Source organism: Periplaneta americana, chromosome 17, assembly GCF_040183065.1.
Source record: "Periplaneta americana isolate PAMFEO1 chromosome 17, P.americana_PAMFEO1_priV1, whole genome shotgun sequence".
Classification (NCBI taxonomy): Eukaryota; Metazoa; Arthropoda; class Insecta; order Blattodea; family Blattidae; genus Periplaneta; species Periplaneta americana.
The window spans coordinates 3,723,116-3,747,107 of NC_091133.1; the positions used below are offsets into that span (position 1 = coordinate 3,723,116).

The window sequence follows — 23,992 nt, forward strand, 5'->3', positions numbered from 1 at the left end:
TCATATGTTTAAAACCTTTGGAAGTATTTGATGTTAATTTATTGTGACTAAACATAATTTGTAAGGGTCTGTTCATTCACGAATTCGTAGCGTAATGGCTATGATAGTGGTTCATTAAACGAAAGGTTCTAGGATCGAACCCCGACGTATTGACTCAGTAGAATGAAGTAAGTAGAGGGAAAAGAGAGAAATAGAGCAAAATATGTGTGTGGAAGAAATAATAGTGAAATTGTGTAGGATGGGAGAAAGGAAATCTGCTGTAGTTCCGATTAAATTCATATTTTGAAGTATTGCACATGACGTCTTATAGGTATCTCCTATCGGTATGGAAAAACAGTGCCTGATTCTTGGACCTTACTTAATATTTACAAAGAGGAATAAAACATGAGGTTACAGCCATTCATAACCTCGATCGTCTGTCTGAACACGTTCATCTGAAAAAACTTCGTTAAGGATCTAATCAGCTCTGACCACCTTGTATCGTAACGATCAACGAGTAACAATATTATAAACTCGTTGATGACGATGAATTAGGGTAGAACGTGCAACAATTAAACGACTGTTATACGTAGGCCTACGCAAAGATGTCTTATTACTCTGAAGAATATGTGGACCAGGGACATGCTCTTACAAATGAGGTGAAAACTGATGAAGTTCCAATGGCAATTTCGTTCCCTGTAGTGAAACATGAAACAGAGGTGAGTGGTGCGCAAGGAATGCATTCTGCGTTCTTCCAGTGCTCATTTTGTATTTTTGATTATGACACACAATATCTCTTTATAATATTACTTGCAGTGCTTGTTAGTGTATGACAAGGATAGAAGAAATTTGATGACAATATATTTTTTATTTGTCATGTTGTAGCGAAGCCTATTTCAAATTAAAAAACGAAGTTACAGGTTATTCTTAGTGGTTGCTAAGCTACACATTCCCGCAGTGTAGATTTTTTATATTATGCTTAAGGGGAGAGAATGGTATTTTTTAAAACTTTTTTCCTATTTGGTGCAAAATGTTAATTTTTTGTATGTATGGAGCTCATAGCTGTGGAAACTCAACCAAATAAAAATATTTTGAAAAAAAAAAAAATTATTTGAGACCCCAAATATACCCAATGGAGGATAGTACTAAATCCGACATATCTAAACCAATTTTAAAGATAGATTCAAACAACTGTTTCCAATGTATTGCAAAAGAATGTTGTACAAACTGTTTGTAACAAAATTGTGATATTAATCTCTGCGTTTGTAAAATAAACAATTAAAATTTAATAAAAAATTGTCTGATTTTCTTTCTTGCAAACAAACGGACGTATTTTTAAAATGAAATCAATTAACGCAATTCTGTTACAGAGAAACGTTTCCTAATAGTCTAAAGAATGTTTTTTTTTATATAAATTTCATGCATGTATCTTTAACAGTTCAGAAATTATATCCATTTTTGTCTGGCAGTGTACCAAAAAAAATGAAGTTACTGGAAACCAATAAAAGCGGGCGTGTGATTTAAAAATCCATAGCGCAGGAAGTTTAAAAATGACGTCTCAACATCCGATAAGGGTACAAATACTCACGAAATATTACGCAATGCATTCCAAACATATCAAAAGGTATTTTAAAGAATTTTTTTTTTTTTTTTTTTTTCAAAATTTAATTTACCGGAAACAACAATATAAGTGGGCGAGTGATTTAAAAATCCATAACGCAGGAAGTTTAAAAATGGCGACTCAACATCCGATGAGGGCACAAATACCCACAAAATGTTATGCTATGCATTCCACACATCTCACAGAGTATTTTAAAGAATTTTTTTGTTTTTTTCAAAATTTACTCATTTTTCACCAAAAAATACCATCCTCTGCTCTTAAGGAACTGAATTCATTTTTTTCTCTTTGTTTGTCCAAGACTCAAAATAATTTTTCGACTTCAATTGATAAGCCAAGCATAGAAAAGGGGGATAGGGATGTTAGAGTCAGTAAGGTAGCGATGTTTGGGAATATTTTCTTTTGTGCAGTAGTTCAATGAAACAAAAGCAAGCAGTGGTGGTGTTTCAATAGCTTCCCTTCACATTTTTTTACACATCTAAGCAAATATTGTTGTTAATCTAAACAATGTTGAAATTGCTACAATATAATGCACAGTATTAGCCTATATTATATGCAGTAATGGCCGAAATATTATAAAACTTATGCACAGTTAACTTTGCGTATTCATCGTCACAGACGTTAGTGACGTATATAATGTGTTTTTGCATCAAAATATGCATGTGCATATAAATCGTGGGCTTATTCATCATAATGTAAAGCACAAGCTGCGATTTATCATCAGGCGGTGGCATACCGACACATAGAGAACAACTTGTAAAGTTAGAAGTCGTATTCTAACGCCCTGTAATAAATTGCTCATTTAAGATGTGTCTTTGTACTGCAGGAATGGAATTCCTTAGATCAGCATGTGACTGATGAGAGAGAGGAATATGATGACCACAGCCAAGATCTCACATCTGAGATGAAATTTGAGGAAGATCCAGTGCCAATTTCGTTCCCTGTGGTTAAACGTGAACCTGAGGTGAGTGCAGCACAAGGAATGCACTCTGTGTTCTTCCTCCAGTGTTTAATCTTGTTTTTTTTTTATTGTAACGGACACTGCCTCTTTACAACAGTACTTGTAGCGCCTTTTAGTCTGTGGCAGTGGCAGAACAATCTCAATTCTGTTTGTCATTATTTATGTCTTGTTGCATTGTTGTCTCGTTTTTTTTTAAATTCGGGAACGAAATTTCTTGTTACACTCAGTCGTAATGGTTACCATAGCTACAAATTCCCACAGTGTATTATCACAGTTTAGTATATACAGTCACGAAGCTCAATACGTAGTAAATATGCATCCATAGATAGTTGCTCACCACTAGGATCGCTAATATCGCCTCATTACAGACGATGCGAAATAGTACCGGCAGAGTCTATTGTTTCTAGCACCCTCAGAACTCAAGCTTCTTGTCTGTATATAGTAGACTGTGATAATACCAAAGTCTACTATGTACAGTCACGAAGCTTGGGATGATTTGTTTCCAACGTGTTGCATTTCTCGCGATAGTTGCTAGCCGCTTGGAGTGCTGTGAGTACTAGGAACAATAGACTGTGTCACTGCCATCGTGATGTAATACAGGCCGTAAGGCAGGCCATGTGACTAGCTTAACACCATCACGAAGGGCGGCATTTCAACCATATAAATTAATTGGAATGGATAAAGAGTAACATATATTTCTCTAAAATGATGTGTAATTGCACTAATAAAATTTAAAACAATGATTAGGGGACACGTCAGACATAATTCCTTGCGAGTTAAGGTGTAATATTATTCTTGGTGTGAAAATTACGTTGTTCGTATGTGTGATACATGCCTTTATTTCGATTAAATATTGCGAAATCCTTGTACATTCATTTATGCACGATTCAATAATTTTCAGTTGCACCGCACGAATATTTAGATATGTTGAAGTTATAGGTTATGTTTACTGTCCCAGTTGCCCCTTTCTGTCTAATTTTAGTGGTCTCCAATGCTCTGCCATTCATATGGAAGATATAGGTTATGTTTCTATATTTAACTTATATTCATATATTCGCAATTATACATTATAATTAAACATAATGTCATATATGACACCCGTCACATTCTATTTGACTGTATTTTAGTGCTATAGTTGAGTACTGAATTATTGTATTTATCTACTACCTAAGAGACGAAGTAACACAATCATACATACACTAATTTCATAGGTGTGGTATGGTAAATTTTCTGTCTTTATTAAGGAAGGTAGATGTGCTATATTAAATCACAATATAAATTCTTTTTTATTAAACCTCAAAATAGCTTCCATTCTAAACTTAAAATGTTGACGCGAATAAATTATGTTAACATGTAAAATTCTCTTCACATTAAAATAACACAGTTTCGTAATTATTTCTGCATCATATTATGCAAAAAGAAGATAACGGAACTTACGGACACATTACACTAAATGAAACTTAGCAATGATACGCAATAAAGTTATAATATAATATTTCACTGAGCACCATACACTGTAATAGAAAACCCGAACGTACATTATGGTCTGCTCGGGAAAGGGTCAGTACTGAGGCGATAGTAGCGATCTTGGTGGTCAGCAACTATCTATGTATGGATGTTTATCAAGTATTGAGCTTCGCAACTTTATATACTAAACTGTGCTAACACCATATAATATATTGCTCAAGATGTCGCTTGGTACTGCAGGAACGGAATTCTTTGGATCAGCATGTGACTGGTTTAAAGGAGGAATATGAGGACCAGAGTCATGATCTCCCTTCTGAGATAAAAGTTGAAGATACAGTGCCATTTTCCTTCCCTGTGGTGAAACGTGAACTTGAGGTGAGTGCAGCACAAAGAATGTACTCTGTTCTTGTTCCAGTGTTTTATCTTGTGCTTTGATTGTAATGGACACTGCCTCTTTACAACAGTACTTCCAGCGCCTTTTAGTGTTTGTTATTATTTAGGCCTATGTCTTGTTGCATTGTTGTCTCGTTTTTGTTTTAAATTAGGGACCGAAATTGCTTGTTACACCAAGTCGTTATGGTTGTCATAGCAACAAATTCCCAGAGTCTATTATTTTGTTACTGTGTTGTACTTGACATGATTTGTTTTTGTTTTCTCTATGTCTTTGTCTAAAATTCTCGATACGTTTTGCCGTTTTAAAATAATGATTGATTTTGCTGTAGTTGTAAGCATATATATTATCACTTGTCTTCATTTTTCTTTTAGGTATTTACGCCTCTCGGATATTTCTTTCGTAGAAAATTATGCTGCCAGTATAGAAAACATATTTTGTAACTTTACTGTACATTGCAGGTCTTATTTGTGTGAATTCCAGAAGGTGCTGTAAATTTTGCAAAATAATCTGATACATAGGGATAGGTACAGCATACATCAAAGTATTATTTATTTTACTTATGTTTGTTCTGTCAATGAAGTGCATTCAACTTAAATATAGGTAGAGAAACGTACCGGTAATGTTAAAAACTTCACTTCATAGATTCTGAAATTACTAGAAAGAGAAATAGAGGTTTTGAATTTTCTTGAACTGATTGTGGGTGGATTCCCACTAGATATACTAAACTCGGGAAAGTTGGCGAATTTTGCTAAGCATTTGATGTCTAAAATATAAGCATTATTATCGTAAGTCAGGAAAACCTGAGTACTGAATGCATACATGAAAAAATGATGAAATTATATTGAAAGTGGCTTTGAAAATCAAGGGAATTAAAAGTGATGCTTTTTCTTTTCTCCTCGTCAGTAAGATTCAATGAATCACAAGTATTTTGAAATTCTCTCACAGAGTGTAAAATAGTATCAGTCTATTTTTTCTTCAGATGTTTTTTCATAATAAGCATCAATATAATGAAATATTAAACTGTCCCTTATATCGTTTGCAATTTAAGTTCATATTGATTTGTATATTGATAGGGGCACATATTGCATCTTTTTTTTTAACATATCCACCATGTTGCTTTTTAATCATGCCAGTAATTTAACTTTCAACTAAATTCAATTTCTCGTCTTGACAAAAGAAATAATATTTCTTTTTTCAGCGCTTCTATCATGTTTTATGTAATATAGTTTATTTAACAGAGTTTAGAGAACATTTATAACAAGTTCGGATAAATACACATAGTGAACATAGTTCCCCTCACAATATTGATGTATTGATGGACACTAACCATAAGTATCAATACACATAACAGAGTGAAAGTTACATGGGAAGAAATGATAAAAGCTTTGACAAGAGTGTATTGTGGATGTTGAGTATTTGGTAGCCGGTATAAAGCTATGAAGGTTATGTAAAGAAATACCTGAAAAAAGTTTTACTTTTACTAACGAAATAATTTTATTCTTGCTGTGAAAGCAATGTGTTTGCCAAAGAAATAGATTAGATGGAAATGTAGCACATACAGAGAATGGAGGGTTACAAGTAATCTAGATGGTTGTAAGAAAAATATCAATTGTTCTAATTTTTTATTTATATTCTTGTGCTGACTATTTTATTAATTTGGTGTTGGAGGATTGTATGGATAGCAGTATACATGGTATGCGCCATGACTGTGACAAATAGAAGCGTCAGCGATTTAAGAGTTAATTGAATGATAAATAAACAATTTTTGTTTGTTAGTCAACTGTCCGAAGACAGATTTGAACCTCATAAGTGATACCATTAAGACATCACTCATAAAGCAACTAACCCAGGAGATAATGGGATAGGATGAACAATTGCTTTCCCCCGAATAAGGAATCAATAGATTTTATTTGAAATTCAAAGCATGTTGAATGAAAAATTTTTAGGTGATGTCACATTCTTTGTTAATTTATGGTAATTATGTAGATAGTGATTGCGGTTTATGAAGTGGATTACATCTAATCCGTCACGACCGTGCTTTTGCCATGATAAAATACATAAATAACAAATGATGTTTCTGTTCATACCGTACTTTTGCCGCGCAGAAATTATGGAACAAAACATTGTTATCGGCATATGGACAGGAATTAAATGAACAAAATGAATGTCGATGTTAGCTGCTGAGATTATAACCTCAGAAATAGATCAAAAGCAAGCAGTGATTTTTTATCACAGTTTCCCTTCGTACATAAGAATTGTCTAGCCATCTGGTGCTGGCAACAAAAGTCTTATTGTTCTATTTTATTTATTTGTTATTTTATTTATTTATTTAGGCCTATTTGTTCATTTTTTTTGCAAAGGAACTCAAATTTTGGGTTTAACACGAAACAGTGTTGAAAATATGTTGCAATATATACACAATAGTATATTATATAGAAGAATGGCGGTAATATGCACGATTTCCATTTCGTATTATTACAGACCTTCATAAAGTGTCTAAATAATGTTTCTGTATGAAAAATTTGCATTCGCATATGAATTCTGACCCCATTGCTCATAATGTCGAGCTGTTGCATGCTGATATATATAGACAGCAGCTTGTAACGTTAGAAGTCGTCTTCTAACACCCTGTAATAAATTGCCCATTTAAGACGTCTGTTTGTACTGCAGGAATGGAATGTCTTGGATCATCATGTAACCGATATAAAAGAGGAATATGAGGACCAGAGCCATGATCTCGTATCAGAGGTAAAATGTGAGGAAGATCCAGTGGCAATTTCGTTGCCTGTGGTGAAACGAGAACGAGAGGTGAGTGCAGCACAAGGAATGCACTTTGTATTCTTCTTCCAGTGTTTATCTTGTGTTTTGATTGTCACAGACGCCATCTCTTTACAACAATGTCTGCAGTGCCTTTTACTTTATGATAGAGGCTCAGAGCTCTTATCACTGTTTAGAGCTACAAGATATGTTATGTTGCAGGGAACTAATTCTGGAGTGTTATCTGGTTTATTTTAGATAGGAAGACGGAATTGCTTGTATGCATACTCTTAATCTTTTCCAAGGTACACATTTCCCCTGTGCGTTCGAGGACAATCCTTCTTTTGTTTTATTCTGTGTCTTTGTCTAAAGTTCTTAATACCTTTTATCGTTTACAAGTAACAGATTTTGTTTTAGATGTATGTACATACATTATCTCGTGACTTCATTTTTTTCCAACTTTTGTTTTTAAGTATTCACGTATTTTCAATGTATCATTTGTAGAATATTATCTTACGCATAGAGAGAAGTTATTTTGTAACTTTGCCATAAATTATATAGTTGATGAGAGTGGATTGCAGAATAGGTTCTAAATTTTGCAAAATGTTCTGATATATACATGCAGATACAGCATACATGAAATTGTTGTATATTTTATTTACTCTTAATCTGTCATTGAACTGCATTTAATTTTAGTACAGATAGAGAAACGTAAAATTAGAAACTTCATTTTGCCAATTTTTAAATTACTGGAAGTAAACATTGTATTTGAATTTCCTTTACTTTCTATGACTACATTACAACATAGTTAAAATTCTCGGGAAAGTTCACAAAATTGTTCAACGAGTTTTCTAACCTATTTTTTCTCTACGATATAATAATCTGTATTTTCATAGCAAAGGAATCTTTGTGTACTGGAGCTTTAGTATAATTGCATACTTCATGATTTTGCCTGACGGAAATTATGGAGCAAAACTGGAAGAAAATGTGATAAGCATAGGTGTACTATGGAAAGTGAACTCAACCGAATCATTATATACCTGGTAATGTAAAAATTTGAAGTCATACAATGACTTAGTAGTAGACATTATCAGAAAAATGGGGATTGTACCAATTTCGTTCAAAAGTGTGGAGTTGCAATTAACATGTCTCACCGTGAGACTAGCAAATCGGTGTCCAGATACACGTTGGGACAAGTTACCTGTTTGAAGTTGTTTCTGGTATTACCCCTTAACCTGTTTCACTTAACCCATTGAGAGAAAATGCTGGTTACATTTCGGCACTGAACCGTAGACACATTTCGCTGGCATTATCACCTTCACTTCACTGAGACGCTGGATAACCATTGCCGTCGTTAAATTGTTGTAAACAACTTTCAAAATCCACCAAATTCGTGACTAGATATTATTGAATTATTCGCACATAGAAAATTTCTTCTAATATAAGTGGTTAAATAGTTACTCTATAACAGCCATTTTCCACCAGCGTGGCTGTGCATACTCTAGTAATCCATTGGTGTGCGACAGAATCTCAAATATGGCACAAGTCAACATTCAGTGAACAAAGTGTGGGTGTGCAAGCAACAGAGAAGAGAATGACAGATTCGCATCTAGGATAGCCAAATTAGTGAAGTGTCAACCTTAAAATCTGTCGTATTTCATTTGTTTTTATAAAAAGTAATGTTTCTTGTATTAGATATCTTATCAGAACATTTAATAATTTTGTATCTTATCGTATCTTCTAAATATGAAGTTAAGAAAACGTTCATAATACGGTATGTTTGACACTGATATTGCATTGGAATAATTTTCTCTTATTAAATTTTGCATTTCTATCATAAATTAAAAAAAAAAAATGAAAATAAAAAAGTTGTGTTAGTTTAGTTTGTGAATATTATGTATTGTGTTTCTGTTCTCAACATATTTTGCGCCTTTCCACACCATTTAGAATATTGTCTTTCCTCCGTATGTTGACTAAAAATAAGTCATATAGAATTTAAAATATTTTATTTTATATATTAATGCATATACATTTATGTCATTTATTTGCTTTTTATGGTACTCGTTCCCTTCTTAAACTGTCAAAATCCCCCCCCCCCTGCCTGGGGAAACAGCTTTAGATTACAGGACTGCGCTGCAGGATATTATATTACATTTTTCCTGAGCCACATGCTGAAAAAGGTTCAAAACAGCAGATCTACAAGGAAAAGAATTGCCCCACGAAAAATCTGCCTTAAGAATTGTCCTAAATTTGCTAAAATTGTACTAGGCCTGATACAATTTAAATGTAGTGCTGTGGCATCTAAATTCGATGCCCTTTTCTTAATGTAAATTGTGCTATCTTATTGTTTTATTTGCTCTGTATTTCTAGGAAAAGCAGCCTGACTCGTACACAGTGAATGAGGAACCAAGGGTGGAAGTAACAGCAGAGGACAACGAGGTTTTGACGGAAAGGTGAGTGTGGTGAGCGAGTCCTCACGTAGAGTTCATTGTGCTTGAAGTGTCCGTTAGCTTGACTGTCCAGAAGCAGCTTCAGAACAACTACCTGTCTGGATCATCCAGCAATAATTAGTCATCACAATCTCACTGCACTTCCCTTCGTATATGGTTGCCATAATGTACTGTTAAAACTTTCTTCATGTTCTTGAGTAAAAATGCGTAGATTTTCAGGAAAGTAATATAGATGGATATGGAAGTAGTGCACCTTTACACTCACAGTCCAGCCCAGGGTATAGAAGTCCTCCGACTTAATATCAGCAGTTTGTTTTCAATTGAAGCTTTTACATTTCCCTAGAAAATTATGTACTACGGTACTATTTAGTGTCCATTCCAAGTATTCCAAAGCGTTAATCACGGTTGCAAAGTCACTTGTAACATTAATTTGCCTGTTTTATTTAATTATTTATTTATTTATCGATTTACTCATTGATTGATTCATTGATAGAGCGATATATTTATGTATTTACTTATTTATTTACTTATTAATTATTTATTTATTGTCTTATTTATTTATTTACTTATTTATTTATTTACGTATTAATTTTATCTGTTCATTTGTTCATGCTTTGTGCTCTATTTAAGATCATCATTCTTTGACTGCCATAACACCAGATATACTACCGTACTACATTAATACATACCATCGTACTTACGTTGTTTCACCAATTTATGATTTCTTTCTGTTTGGCCACTATTTCCTTTGTTGCAACTAATTCATCCACTTATAGTATATTTACTTCAGGATAGCAGCTACGAATGATAGGACTGCATCATCAGAATTGGACAGTCTTTCTCTTGGAGTGAACGATACTGTGTGCGAGATTCCCAAGAATTCAGATTCCACCGGAAAAGCTCTGCGGACTCGCAAAAATGACAAGCAGTTGGAATTAGAATCGTCTAAAATATGTTTCTCGACTGCGGAAAAACTGAACGGCCATTTATCCACGGACTTAGGCAAGAAACCTTTCAAATGCGATGTTTGTGGAAAGTGTTTTTTGCAGGGCGGTCGTCTAAGAAACCATAAACGCCTTCACACAGGCGAGAAACCCTTCAAATGCGATGTCTGTGGCAGGTGTTTCTCGCAGTCTGGTCATCTAAGAAGTCATGAACGGCTTCACACAGGTGAGAAACCTTTCAAATGCGATGTTTGTGGCAGGTGTTTTTCGCAGTCTGGTCATCTAAGAAGGCATGAACGCCGTCACACAGGCGAGAAACCCTTCAAATGTGATGTCTGTGGCAGGTTTTTCTCGCAACAGGGTGACTTAAAAATTCATAAACGTGGGCACACAGGCGAAAAACCTTTCAAGTGCGATCTTTGTGGTAAAAGTTTCTTTAAATCGGGTTACTTAAAAGAGCATAAACGCGGGCACAGGGGCGAGAAACCTTTCAAATGCAATGTTTGTGGCAAGTGTTTTTCGCAGTCTAGTCATTTAAGAAGCCATGAACGCCTTCATACGGGCGTGAAACCTTTCGAGTGTGATGTTTGTGGTAAACGTTTTAATGAATCGAGTTCCTTAAAAAAGCATAAACGCGTGCATACAGGCGAGAAAGCTTTCAAATGCAGTTTTTCTGGTAAGTCATTCGCATTGTCAAATAACCCAGAAATTCATGAGTACCGTCAGAGATGCGAGAGACATTTCGGATGTGATGTTTGTGGTAAGTGTTTTTATAATTCCACAGATTTAAGAATACATGAACGCCTGCATACGTGGGAGAAGTGTTTCAAATGTGATTTTTGTGGTAAATCTTTCTCTTGCTCCGGAAAATTGAAAGTGCATTTACGCATACACACAGGCGATACACCTTTCAAATGTGATGTTTGTGGTAAGTGCTTCTCACGCTCCCATCACGTGAAAGAGCATGTGCGTCTGCACACAGGCGAGAAACCTTTCAAATGTGATGTATGTGGTAGGGGTTTTTCAAAGTCTTGTAATTTAAAGGCACATCTACAACGGCACACAGGCGAGAAACCTTTCAAATGTGAAGTTTGTGGTATATGTCTCTCAGATTCGACTATCCTAGGAAACCATGAATGCAGGCACACAGGCGAGCTATCTTGCAAATCTTAAATTTGAGTTTGTTGTTTTTCACATTCGACTATACTAAGAAACCATGAACGGCAGCATACAGGCGAGAAACCTTTCAAATGTATCTTTATTTTGAGTGACGTCAATTGTGTTACGGTAGTAGTTGTAGTTTAACTAATCATGTGCCCAAGTCTATTGGTAACTACGTTTTGTAATACGATTTTTGTAGTAAATGTTTCTTCGCTCAGGTAGCCTAAAAAGCAATAAACATCTTTAAGTGAGAAGCCTTTGAAGTCTGATATCTCTGTATCGTGTTTCATTATGAAGACTATTTTAAATATGGTTTCAAATATACCGACGAAATGACTTGGTAATGCGGTGTTTGTGGAATGTGTTTGCTTCTGTCCTGTAAGTTAAACTGTTGGGCTTGGTTCACAATAAACCTTGAACGACAACTAAAACGAGGACTGAAATACTTTTTAAATATATATATTGAAAAGTGAGCATTCGTAATTAACGAGAAACTTGCAGGAAACTTGAACGTTAATTCACTCTCGTCATCATAAATCTATTTTCTCGTATATTTTGTAGCACGAATGTTTCTTCATCATCCATTGTGTCTAACTCACAAATTCAATAGAATCGCTTTTAGAATTATTCTACGTGTGTCTGACCAGATTACCAACAGAATTTAATTCTTAAAGAATTCTGTGTGTTAGATTTTGTAGTGGGTTAACCTGTATGAGAAGAAATGTTTTCAGAACATGGGAGGATTTACTGCGGGAGGAAGAAGAGTATAGCACATCAAATTTGTTGAAGATATGGCGTTGTTAGCAGCAGAGGAGACGATACTAAGCTATATGCTACTGGATCTCAATGACAGTTGTGGACAGTAGTATGGGATAAGCATAAATTCAAATGAGACGAGTACCATGGTCAGAGAAATTCCAAATGAGTCAATAGAACAAGTGGTCGTCTTCAAATACTTGGGGTGTACTATAAGCAGTAAATCAGCTGTTGCTAGGAAATGAAATTGAGGATAACAACCTTTTAGTAGAAAAAAGGATCATCTTTTGTGGACCTCTAGAAAGAGAAGTAAGAGACTAATGAAGTGCTTTGGATGCAGTGTGGGATTGTTTGGAGCACAAACATGGACATTACTACGAAGTGAAGAGAAGTAAATACAAGCATTAAAAATATGTATGAAGGAAAATTGATCGTGTTAAATGGACACACAGAATAAGAAATAAGCTGTGTTGGAAAGAGTGAGTAAGAAAGAATGATACTGAAATTGAAGAGGTAAAAGAATTGGTTGTGTCACTGGCTGAGAAGAAACTGCCTAGTGATGGATATACTGGAAGAAATCGTGAATCGGAGATGAGTTGGGGGGCAGAAAAAGATATCAGTCGATAAACTACATTAACAATATTGATCTTTGTGGAGAGAAAGAGGAAGGCAGTGAATGCCTCTCAGTTGTGATAATTTTGGAATGTGCTTCATGTGTAAAGATAAACTCAAAAGACTATCTGTTTAAACGTGGATCAGCTTTAATATAATGTGCAAATTTTTTATGTAAAATTGGTAGATTTAATACACAAATACAATGAGGATTATTCTTCTACATACCGCATCATTGCTGTTGCTGTTTGGGGAAGAGCAACATCCTCAAAAAGAATTATGTTTGCTGTGAGTAATTGAGAAGATTAACTCCGTACGTAGATGAAATTATTGGGGATCATCAGTGCGGTTTTCGGCGTAATAGATCGACTCTTGATCAGATTTTTTGTATTCGACAGATAATGGAGAAAAACTGGGAGTATAAGGGTACAGTACATCAGTTATTCATAGATTTCAAAAAGGCATATGACTCGGTTAAGAGGGAAGTATTATATGATATTCTTATTGAATTTGGTATTCCCAAGAAACTAGTTCGATTAATTAAAATGTGTCTCAGTGAAACATACAGCAGAGTCCGTATAGGTCAGTTTCTATCTGATGCTTTTCCAATTCACTGCGGGCTAAAGCAGGGAGATGCACTATCACCTTTACTTTTTAACTTCGCTCTAGAATATGCCATTAGGAAAGTTCAGGATAACAGGCAGGGTTTGGAATTGAACGGGTTACATCAGCTTCTTGTCTATGCGGATGACGTGAATATGTTAGGAGAAAATACACAAACGATTAGGGAAAACACGGAAATTTTACTTGAAGCAAGTAGAGCGATCGGTTTGGAAGTAAATCCCGAAAAGACAAAGTATATGATTATGTCTCGTGACCAGAATATTGTACGAAATGGAAATATAAAAATTGGAGATTTATCCTTCGAAGAGGTGGAAAAATTCAAATATCTTGGAGCAACAGTAACAAATATAAATGACACTCGGGAGGAAATTAAACGCAGAATAAATATGGGGAATGCGTATTATTATTCGGTTGAGAAGCTCTTATCATCCAGTCTGCTGTCCAAAAATCTGAAAGTTAGAATTTATAAAACAGTTATATTACCGGTTCTTCTGTATGGTTGTGAAACTTGGACTCTCACTCTGAGAGAGGAACATAGGTTCAGGGTGTTTGAGAATAAGGTGCTTAGGAAAATATTTGGGGCTAAGCGGGATGAAGTTACAGGAGAATGGAGAAAGTTACACAACACAGAACTGCACGCATTGTATTCTTCACCTGACATAATTAGGAACATTAAATCCAGACGTTTGAGATGGGCAGGACATGTATCACGTGTGGGCGAATCCAGAAATGCATATAGAGTGTTAGTTGGGAGACCGGAGGGAAAAAGACCTTTCGGGAGGCCGAGACGTAGATGGGAGGATAATATTAAAATGGATTTGAGGGAGGTGGGGTATGATGATAGAGACTGGATTAATCTTGCACAGGATAGGGACCGCTGGCGGGCTTATGTGAGGGCGGCAATGAACCTTCGGGTTCCTTAAAAGCCATTTGTAAATAAGTAAGTGAGTAATTGAGTGTTTTTATTTATAATCTATATATATATATATATATATATAATTTGAACTGGTAATGGAAATTACGGGAAAACGGCTGAACGGATTTTAATAAATGGCTCCCCATTTTGAAGCTTGGAACCCAAAGTTTTTCGGAAAAGTAGTAGTTTTCAGTGAAATGTCAATTTTCCTACATAATTTTCCTATTTTCCAAAATCCATCTGTTGTCAGTTTTGAGAACTAATTTTATCGAATCACGGCCGACTTGATTGAATTTCAGAACAAAAAACACACACACTACAATAAACAATAGGCTATTACACGAAGGCCATGACCCAAAGTGCACTGTGCTCGTTGCCATGACCTGCAGGATTACCTTCATATTTAGAGCTCAATTCAATTTGTTATTAAAAACTGATTCTGCAGTGTATAATAATTTTCTGAGTACAGCTGTGTATTGGATATTCAAATCTACGAAACTTGAGGTGGTTTGATGACATTATTATCATTAGAAATTAAATATTATTATAGTTAATATATTGATGATGCATCTATTTTTCATTAATTGTACATAATATTGGTGCTATATTGATGACATGAAAGTGAAACGTTTTGAGGTTATGTAAGTAAATGTAGAGAATATCTTAATTTAGATCTTCATTTCTATAATTTACTGAGTGGCTGCTGTATATAACTACAAAACTTAAGTAAGATAATTTTGTTATTAAAAATCAAATATTTTTATACTTATTAGCCCAGTGGGGTTGGGTCTTTTTCATATACTTAATGGCGGTGTAGTGTAGATATTGATATGTGTTATTGTCTTCAGTATCGGCTCGAGAGAGCGTAAAAATTACAGATCCTAAGGAAAGATCAAAAGGTATTACTAACTGATAAAATAAGTGGCCTAGGAAATTTTGTAGTCTCCAGATCATTTCAGCAAGATCTCTTAGTAGGATAAAATGATTTTACGCTCTACATTTCAAGTTCTACATGCATCAGCTATACGAAAATGCTATTGTTCGAAAGCTTAGCAAACGTGACATTTTTTTTAACTTTTGCCTACAATCCACAATGACCTGAAATAGCTACTGCTATCGTCCTGACTTTGATACTTGCGTTTTCGCGTTGAAACTCAAAAACTGAAGTTGGATAGGTTCAAGAGAAAGTATTTGGCCTAAAAAAATCCATTCAGAGGGAGTATGTTTCATTATTATGGAAGCAAATAACTATTAAAAAGACAAGTATTCTTCATTCAAAATAAATCTGAAAAATTTTTATTTGAACGTCTAACGAACTTGGTTTGCAGCAGTATTTGCTGCACAAGCCACTAGTATTATTTAATATTAGTTGTCTTGTGCATACCTGTCTATTAAGCAATTTGTTCTCAGATATTGTTTATTCTTCTGCCTGAAATATATTGAAAAGTTCATTACGTCACTTTTTCTTGCCATACAATTGGAAGAAAAAATGTCTACGTAAAATACAATTTTAGGCATTAAAACATTAAGAGTACATCTTCACTGTTTCTACCAAATTTTGTATTAGGTTATATTTCCATTGTTTTTCTCATAGAATTGTTACTTATTGTTATAATAAACTCTTTTAAATACTTCGTATGGATAAAAAGAATGCAGTTGATGATTTTCAATTTGTTGCAATAATTAATAAACACGTTATAAACACACAATTCATCTGTCATTTATCCAAATTCCCTTTTATTTACGAACACACTTGAAAATGTTCACCTGGTCAGCTACTGCATTACAGATGTTTTCAATTAGAAATTATATCAATACGCTCTCCAAGCATCGCTTCACTCTTTACTTGACGTGTGCTATAATGAAATATCATTAGGCACTACTTACATTTCTGCTATAAATTGCCTCCTTATTAAAGTTCATCCATGTGTAAATATAATGATATGAACTTAAACCAAATATACTTCACATCTTAGATTTTGGAATATTATACATTAGGAATATGTAGCACATATATTGCTTTCTCGTGTTAATTAACTAGTCAACAAGGGAAACCTACAGGCATTTCCCATATTTATTGCCCGTTTCATTTCCTCCCCAGTGTCATTTATATCTGTTACTGTTGCTCCAAGATATTCGAACGATAAATCTCCAATTTTTATGTTCCCCTTTCGTACAATATTCTGGTCACGAAACATAATCCTATATTTTGTCTTTTCGGGATTTACTTCCACACCTATCGCTTTACTTGCTTCAAGTAAAATTTACGTGTTTTCCCTAATCCTTTGTATATTTTCTCCTAGCATATTCACGTCATCCGCATAGTCAAGAAGCTGATGTAAACTGTCCAATTTCAAATCCTGGCTGTTATCCTGAACTTTCCTAATGGCATATTCTAGAGCAAAGTTAAAAAGTAAAGGTGATAGTGCATCTCCTTGCTTTAACCCGCTCTCAATTGGAAAACCATCATATACAAACTGGCCTATACGGATTCTGCTGTAAGTTTCACTGACACAGTCTTTAATTAAACTAGTTTCTTGGGAATACGAAATTCAATAAGAATATTATATAAAACTTCTCTCTTAACCGAGTCATATGCCTTTTTGAAATCTATGAATAACTCTTGTACTATACACTTATACTCCCATTTTTCTCCAATATCTTTCGTATACAAAAATACGCCGAAAACCGCACTGATGATCCCCAATAATTTCATCTACGTACAGAGTTAATCTTCTGAAAAGAATATTGAACAAAAATTTTGTACGACATCAACACAAGTGATATTCCTCGAAAGTTACCACAGTCTTGTTCCCCTTCTTAAAATAACTACAATAAAGGACTCTTTCCATTGTTCTTGTACAATTTCCTTTCCCAAATAGAAAGTAGAAGTTTATAAATTTCGCTAATTAATGCGCTTTTACCCTCTTGTATTAGTTCTGCTGGAATTTGATCGATACCTGGAGACTTGTACATTTTCACATTTTCTACCGCAATTTCGAATTCTGAAACTGTGAGTTCGGGTATAAACGGCTCAGCAGTTTGTATTTTAATTTCGTCTGATTCATTTCTATTTGGCCTATGTTCATTTAGTAGTTGCCCAAAATAATTTTACCATCTGTTCAGGATTGAATGAGAGTCTGCGAGCAAGTCACCATTCTCATACTTGATCACGTTTACCCTTGCCTGATATAGGTTCTTAAATTCTTTTATACCCTAATATTAATCTCGAATGTTTTTATTGTTACAATTTGTTGTGACCTTGTTCAGTTTTTCCTTCAAGTAGCCTCTCTTTTTATTCGTAAATATACGACTTGCTTTCCGTCTTTCATTGAAATAATTATCTCTAATCTCCTTAATTGGAACCTGTAAGAATTTCAATTTTGCCTGTTTCCTTCGTTCTACTACGATGCAACAATCTTTATCAAATCACGGTTTCTTTTTCTTAGTTTCATTATAACCTATGCTATGCTCAGTTGAAATTTGGTAATATCTCTGATACTTTCCCACACACTATTACTAACCTAACATAAACTAACCTAACTTAACGTAACCTGAACTAATCCGAACTAACTTAATCTTCGTACACAAAAGATTCCAGCCACTCTCGTCGGAAAACACAGACGTTTACATGATTTACACCAGAGCTATCAGATCTTATCACACTTGTGGGTCTATGGTATTTTACAAGTCTTTTTTGCTGTCATTGATATCTATATCTATCGTAAAAGTATATATATTTTTCTCTTTTTTTTTTTCACTTTTCTGCCGAAAACAATGAATGACGCATCTAGTGGAACAAACATAGGCGGAGTTATGGGGGGCTATGGGGGTTCTACCCACCAATTTTGTCACAACTTTTTTTTTTAATGTTAGAAAGCATTCAAGAAATTTTTTTGCTTTTGTTTATGTGGTAATTTCATAGAAGACGGGCACTTGGTTGAATATAGTACGTATTACCAACTTTTTTATTTCAGGGTTAAATGTTAGTGATCTTTTAGTGACTTTTACATGTTAGTACTAGGTTTTTTATGCTAGGTGTCGCCGTGATTTTCTTTTAATTTGATTGGTTATAGTTGTCATTTGTTCTAGAATTTTCGTTAATTTTGAATGGATAATGACGTTATCAGTTGTTCTTGGTTGTTTGACGTGAGTGGTGTTATGTTGTGTCTGATGGCTAAAGCTATTGAAAGCTTGTCATTTTATGATTTTCTTTCGATTTGATTGGTTATAGTTGTAATTTATTCTAGAATTTTCATTAATTTTGAATGGATAATGACGTCAGTTGTTCCTGGTTGTTTGACGTGAGTGATGTTTCATTGTAGATTTGTCTGCATTTGTCGAATGAGCATCATCATGCTTACGAAAAGGCACTTTTCAGTGCCAATAATTTATTTTGTGTGCACAAGGTTGGAATTTTGAAGTAAGAGGGAAAGGAAGCAATCCGTGTTCTGAAATTATTGATTAAATTTTTTGTCGATTTTGGTTTAGTTCTTTCGCTGGTGATTAAGGATTGTGTTGAATGTTGAGGAGAAAACTGTTTTTTTCTGTGGTTTAAAGAAATTACTTACTGAATTTTCTGTAGATGTTATGGTGTAATAAGTGTTCGAAGAGAATTTCATTTGGTGTAAAGACGTGCTTTATTTATGCAAAGTTGACTGTACGACAAAGTGTATATGACTCATAAAAGTATTCTGTAGACTATGATAAAACCTGCCTTAACTTTAGATATGATCTTGGTATGGTCATTGCATTGACACATCAACGAGAATTACATGCGTACTAGAATAAGAGTCGTTTCTCCATTTCGTCACATATTGCAAGCATGTCTGTATGAGACTGTGAGGAAAAAATTTCCAATCCAGACTAAATCCAACAATATCATAGGAACGAAAATCAGCTGTCATGTCTAATATGCCGTGAAATCGGGACATTTTGTTCAGTGCGCAAATTATTTCCGGCCCGGGACATAATGGTTAAAACCTGGACTGTTCTGGAAAATACGGGAGAGTCTGCGAGCCTACTACCGGTATGCATGAAAAAACAGTCCACTGATTCTTGGATTTTACCGATAAGCTATTATGAGCTCTTACTATTAATTAGTATTAAAAAGCAATATTAGACGAAAAATAATAATCCAAAAAATAATAATTGCTAAGAGGAGTAAAACATGAAATTACAGCCATTCTGAAACTCGATAATCTGTCTGAACACGACCGCCTTGAAAAAAACTTTATTAATGCTTTAGTCAGCCGTGACCAGTGTCGCGAAGACAGTGGTTTTCGCACTAAATCTATTTTTTTCTCTGTCTGCGGGGGAAAATTATTGAACTGTGGGCAGTGGGAAATCTAGCTTCTTTTTTTTTTCCGCACTCAGGTCATTAGAAATTTGCTTTACCCTTAAACAATTAAACTGGACTTTGTCCTTTGTTAGAATTCCTCTCGTCTGAAGGCGAAATTTCCAAACATACATAACACGTGGGGGCACCACATTATAATTTAACAGAGGTTTCTGGTGTGAAGTTTTTCAATAGTCTATAAATATACTTCAGATATGAATCCATTCAAATAATTAGCCCAATTCGCAATTTCTTTGCTGTGTCTTCCCTGGTCATATACCGAAGTGGAAAGATTATTTATCCAGATGAATATAATGCAAAGCAAAGTTGGAAATACAATGGGGGCAAAGGTATCATGGCCAATTTTTACAGTTAAGGCTGTACTGAGACGGCGTGATAAATGTTGCCATGATTTTGTCTCGCCTGAACACATTGTTAAAAATTGGAACAATGGAAACATAGGAACCAGAAGAAGAAATTTAAAAAGAAGAAGACGATGATAATGAATCTCTTCTTTTGCCCTTTCCGTAAGTGCATAATCATTATTTATAGCCTATTATTACTATTTTCTTTAATATGTGATATACATCTAAAAATCCAGTGGGTTCCATCCTAGTAGGCCTAGATCATATATAAGATCTTGGGTTCAATACTATATTTAGTGTTTTTTTATGTGTTTAGTGTAATTCTGCAAACTGGAGTTGGCAACGCTGTCCCTAACCATTTTTAATCGTAACGATATTATCATTACTCGTTGGAAACGTGCAACAGTTAAAAGACTATTATACGTAAGGTTACGCAAAATGTCTTATTACTCCGAAGAATATTTGGACCATGGACATGCTCTCACACATGAGGTGAAAGTTGATAAAGTTCCAATGCCAATTTCGTTCCCTTCGTTGAAAAATGAACCAGAGGTGAGTGGAGCGCAAGCAATGCGATGTGTTTTTGCTAGTGCTTATTTTGTATTTTGATTATCATAGACACTATCTTTTTATAACATTACTTGGAGTGCTTTTTAGTGTATGACAGGGATAGAAGAAATCTGATGACAATATATTTTTTATTTGTTATGTTGTAGCGAAGTGTAATGTTGAATTGTTATCTGGTTTTATATTTCAAATTTGAAAACGAAGTTACAGGTTACACCTTATCCTTAATGGTTGCCAAGCTACACATTCCCGCAATGTGGGTATTTGATAATATGCTTAAGGTCACGAATTCATTTTCATTTTATTCTCTTTAGGGTATCTAAGAGTAACTTATAAATAATTTTTCGCTTTCAATTGATAAGTCAAACATAGAAAAGGAGGGTAAGAGTGTTTGAGAATATTTTCTTTTGTGTAGTGGTTCAATAAAACAAAAGCAAGCAGTTGTGCTTTTTCCACATTTTCCCTTTATACACAAGGAACTTCTAGCCTTCGAGTACAGTCAACCAAAAAATATGTGCTGACAACAGAGCAATTCAGAGTCTTGCTTTTTTTTACTCAACTACGCAAATATTGTTGTTAAACTAGCAAAATTTTGAAAATATGCTACAATACAATGCACAGTAGTATATTATCTGCAGTAATGGTCGAAATATTAAAAAACATTTGCCCAGTTGACATTGCGTATTCATCATCATAGACGTTAGTAACATCTATAACAAATGTTTTGCATGAATATATGCAAGTACATGTAAATGCTCGCCTTATTCATCATAATGTAAAGCACATGATGTGAGTTGTAATCAGGCTGTGGGATATGGACACACAGAGAACAACTTTTAAAGTTAGATGTCGTCTTCTAACACTCTGTAATAAGTTGCTCAAGATGTCTCTTGGTACCGCAGGAACGGAATTCTTTGGATCAGCATGTGACTGGTTTAAAGGAGGAATATGAGGACCAGAGCCATGATCTCACAACTGAGATAAAAGTTGAAGATCCGAAGCTAATTTCTTTCCGTGTGGTGAAACGCGAACCAGAGGTGAGTGGAGCACGAGGAATGCACTGTGTTCTTCCACTGTTTATCTTATATTTTGATTGTAGGAAACACTCCCTCTTTACAACAGTACTTATAACGTATTATTATCTGCGAGAGTGGAAGAACAATCTCATCTCTATTTATTATTATTTATGTCTTGTTACATTGTTATCTTGTTAGTTTTAATTTTGAAAACAAATTTGCTCGTTATACTCAGTCGTAATGGTTGCCATGGCTACAAATTCCCACGTTTATTATTTTGATACTCTGTTGTACTTGATTTGATTTGTTTTTGCTTTCTCTATGTCTTTGTCTAAATTTCTCCATACGTTTTGCCGTTTTAAAATAAATGATTAATTTTGCTGTAGATGTATGCAGAAATATTATCACCTGTCTTCATTTTTCTTTTAGGTATTTACGTCTCCGGGATATTTCTTTTGTAGAAGATTATGCTGCCAGTATAGAAATCAAATTTTGTAACTTTACAGTACATTGCGGTGCGTATTTGGGTGAATTCCAGAAGGTGCTCTAAATTATACAAAATGATCTGATACTTAGGGATACGTACAGCTTACATCAAAGTATTATTTATTTTACTTATGTTTGTTCTGTTAATGAAGTGCATTCAACTTAAACATAGGTAGAGAAACGTAATGTTAAAAACTTCAGTTGACAAATCTTGAAATTACTAGAAATAGAAATAGATGTTTTGAATTTTCTTGAACTGATTGTGGGTGGATTCCCACTAGATACTGAACTCGGGAAAGTTGAGGAATTTTCTAAGCATTTTTAATGTCTAAAATATAAGCATTATTTTCATAGGAAAGAAAAATCTGAGTGCTGATTGCTTACATGAAAAATGATGAATTTATTCTGAAAGTAGCTTTGAAAATCAAGGGAATTAAAAGTGATGCTTTTTTTTTCCTCGTCAGTAAGATTCAATGAATCAGAAATATTTTGAAGTTCTCCTACAGAGTATCACTCTGTGAGTATCAGAAAAAAAAGTATCACTCTGTTTTTCCTTCAGAATTTTTTTTCATAATAGGCATCAATAAAATTATGCATTAAACTGTCTCTTATTTCCTTTGCAGTAGAAATTCATATTGATTTGTACATTGGAAGGGGCTGTTACCATGTTTTATGTAATATAGTTAATTTAACAGAGTTTAGAGAACATTTTTAAGAAGCTCAGATAAATACACATAGTGTAGATTGCTGCCCTCACAATCCAGATGTACGTGGACACTAACCATCACTATTAATACTCATAATGGAATGAAAGTTATGTGTTAAGAAATGATAAAAGCTTCCATTGAAGTGTGATTATGGTTGTTGATTATTTGATGGCCGGTATAAAGCTATGAAAATTATGTAAAGAAATATCTGTAAGTTTCACCTTTATTCTTGTTATGAAAGCGATGTGTTTGCCAAAGAAATAAATTAGATGGAAATGTAGCGTATACAGAAAGTAGAGGACTATAAATAATTTGATTAACCCTTTCCAGCCCATTGATTCCATATGGCATCATACACTTTACCTGCTCTGAGAAAGCCTGTAAAATGGCAAATGACTCCATATGTTATCATAGCCATATTCTTAGTTATTTTTAAGATAGCTGGCACCCCTGAAATCCCGAAAAAAACACTATCGGGCAGCGTTTCTCCTTCATGTGAAAAAAAAAAAAATATATATATATATATATATATTTTTTTTTTTCAATTTAATTTGGGCTCGAATGGGTTAATATAAAAAAAAAATATCAATTGTTCTAATTTTTTCATTTATATTTTTATGCTTACTATTTTTATAATATGGTGTTGTAGAATTGTATGGATAGCAGTGCATGAAATCTGCCATGACTGTGACAAATAGAGGTGACAACAATTTAAAAGTTAATTGAATGATAAATAAACAATTTTTGTTTGTTAGTCAACTGTCCGAAAACAGGTTTGAACCTCATAAGTGATACCATTAAGACATCACTCATTACGCAACTAACCCAGGAGATTATGGGATAGGATGAACAATTGCATTCCCCCGTATAAAGG

General features: G+C 34.3%; 2 protein-coding genes across 3 annotated transcripts; both read left to right on the forward strand.

Annotated features, from left to right (window-relative positions):
- The window catches only part of LOC138693177 (zinc finger protein ZFP2-like), a 94,213-nt gene that overhangs the window by 28,820 nt on the left and 41,401 nt on the right, over positions 1-23,992 (forward strand).
- LOC138693175 (zinc finger protein ZFP2-like) lies at positions 262-23,415 on the forward strand. Of its 3 annotated transcripts, XM_069816891.1 has the most exons (8): positions 263-698; positions 2,424-2,561; positions 4,266-4,400; positions 7,090-7,227; positions 9,547-9,629; positions 10,417-10,796; positions 21,812-21,946; positions 22,355-23,415. In XM_069816891.1, the coding sequence occupies exons 1-7, from the start codon at positions 585-587 to the stop codon at positions 21,859-21,861; spliced, it is 1,038 nt and encodes a 345-aa protein (XP_069672992.1). In that variant the 5' UTR covers positions 263-584; the 3' UTR covers positions 21,862-21,946; positions 22,355-23,415. The 3 variants fall into 3 exon arrangements, with proteins under 3 accessions (XP_069672991.1, XP_069672992.1, XP_069672993.1); XM_069816892.1 differs by lacking the exon at positions 10,417-10,796 and having other exon boundaries at positions 265-698; XM_069816890.1 differs by lacking the exons at positions 21,812-21,946; positions 22,355-23,415 and having other exon boundaries at positions 262-698; positions 10,417-14,714.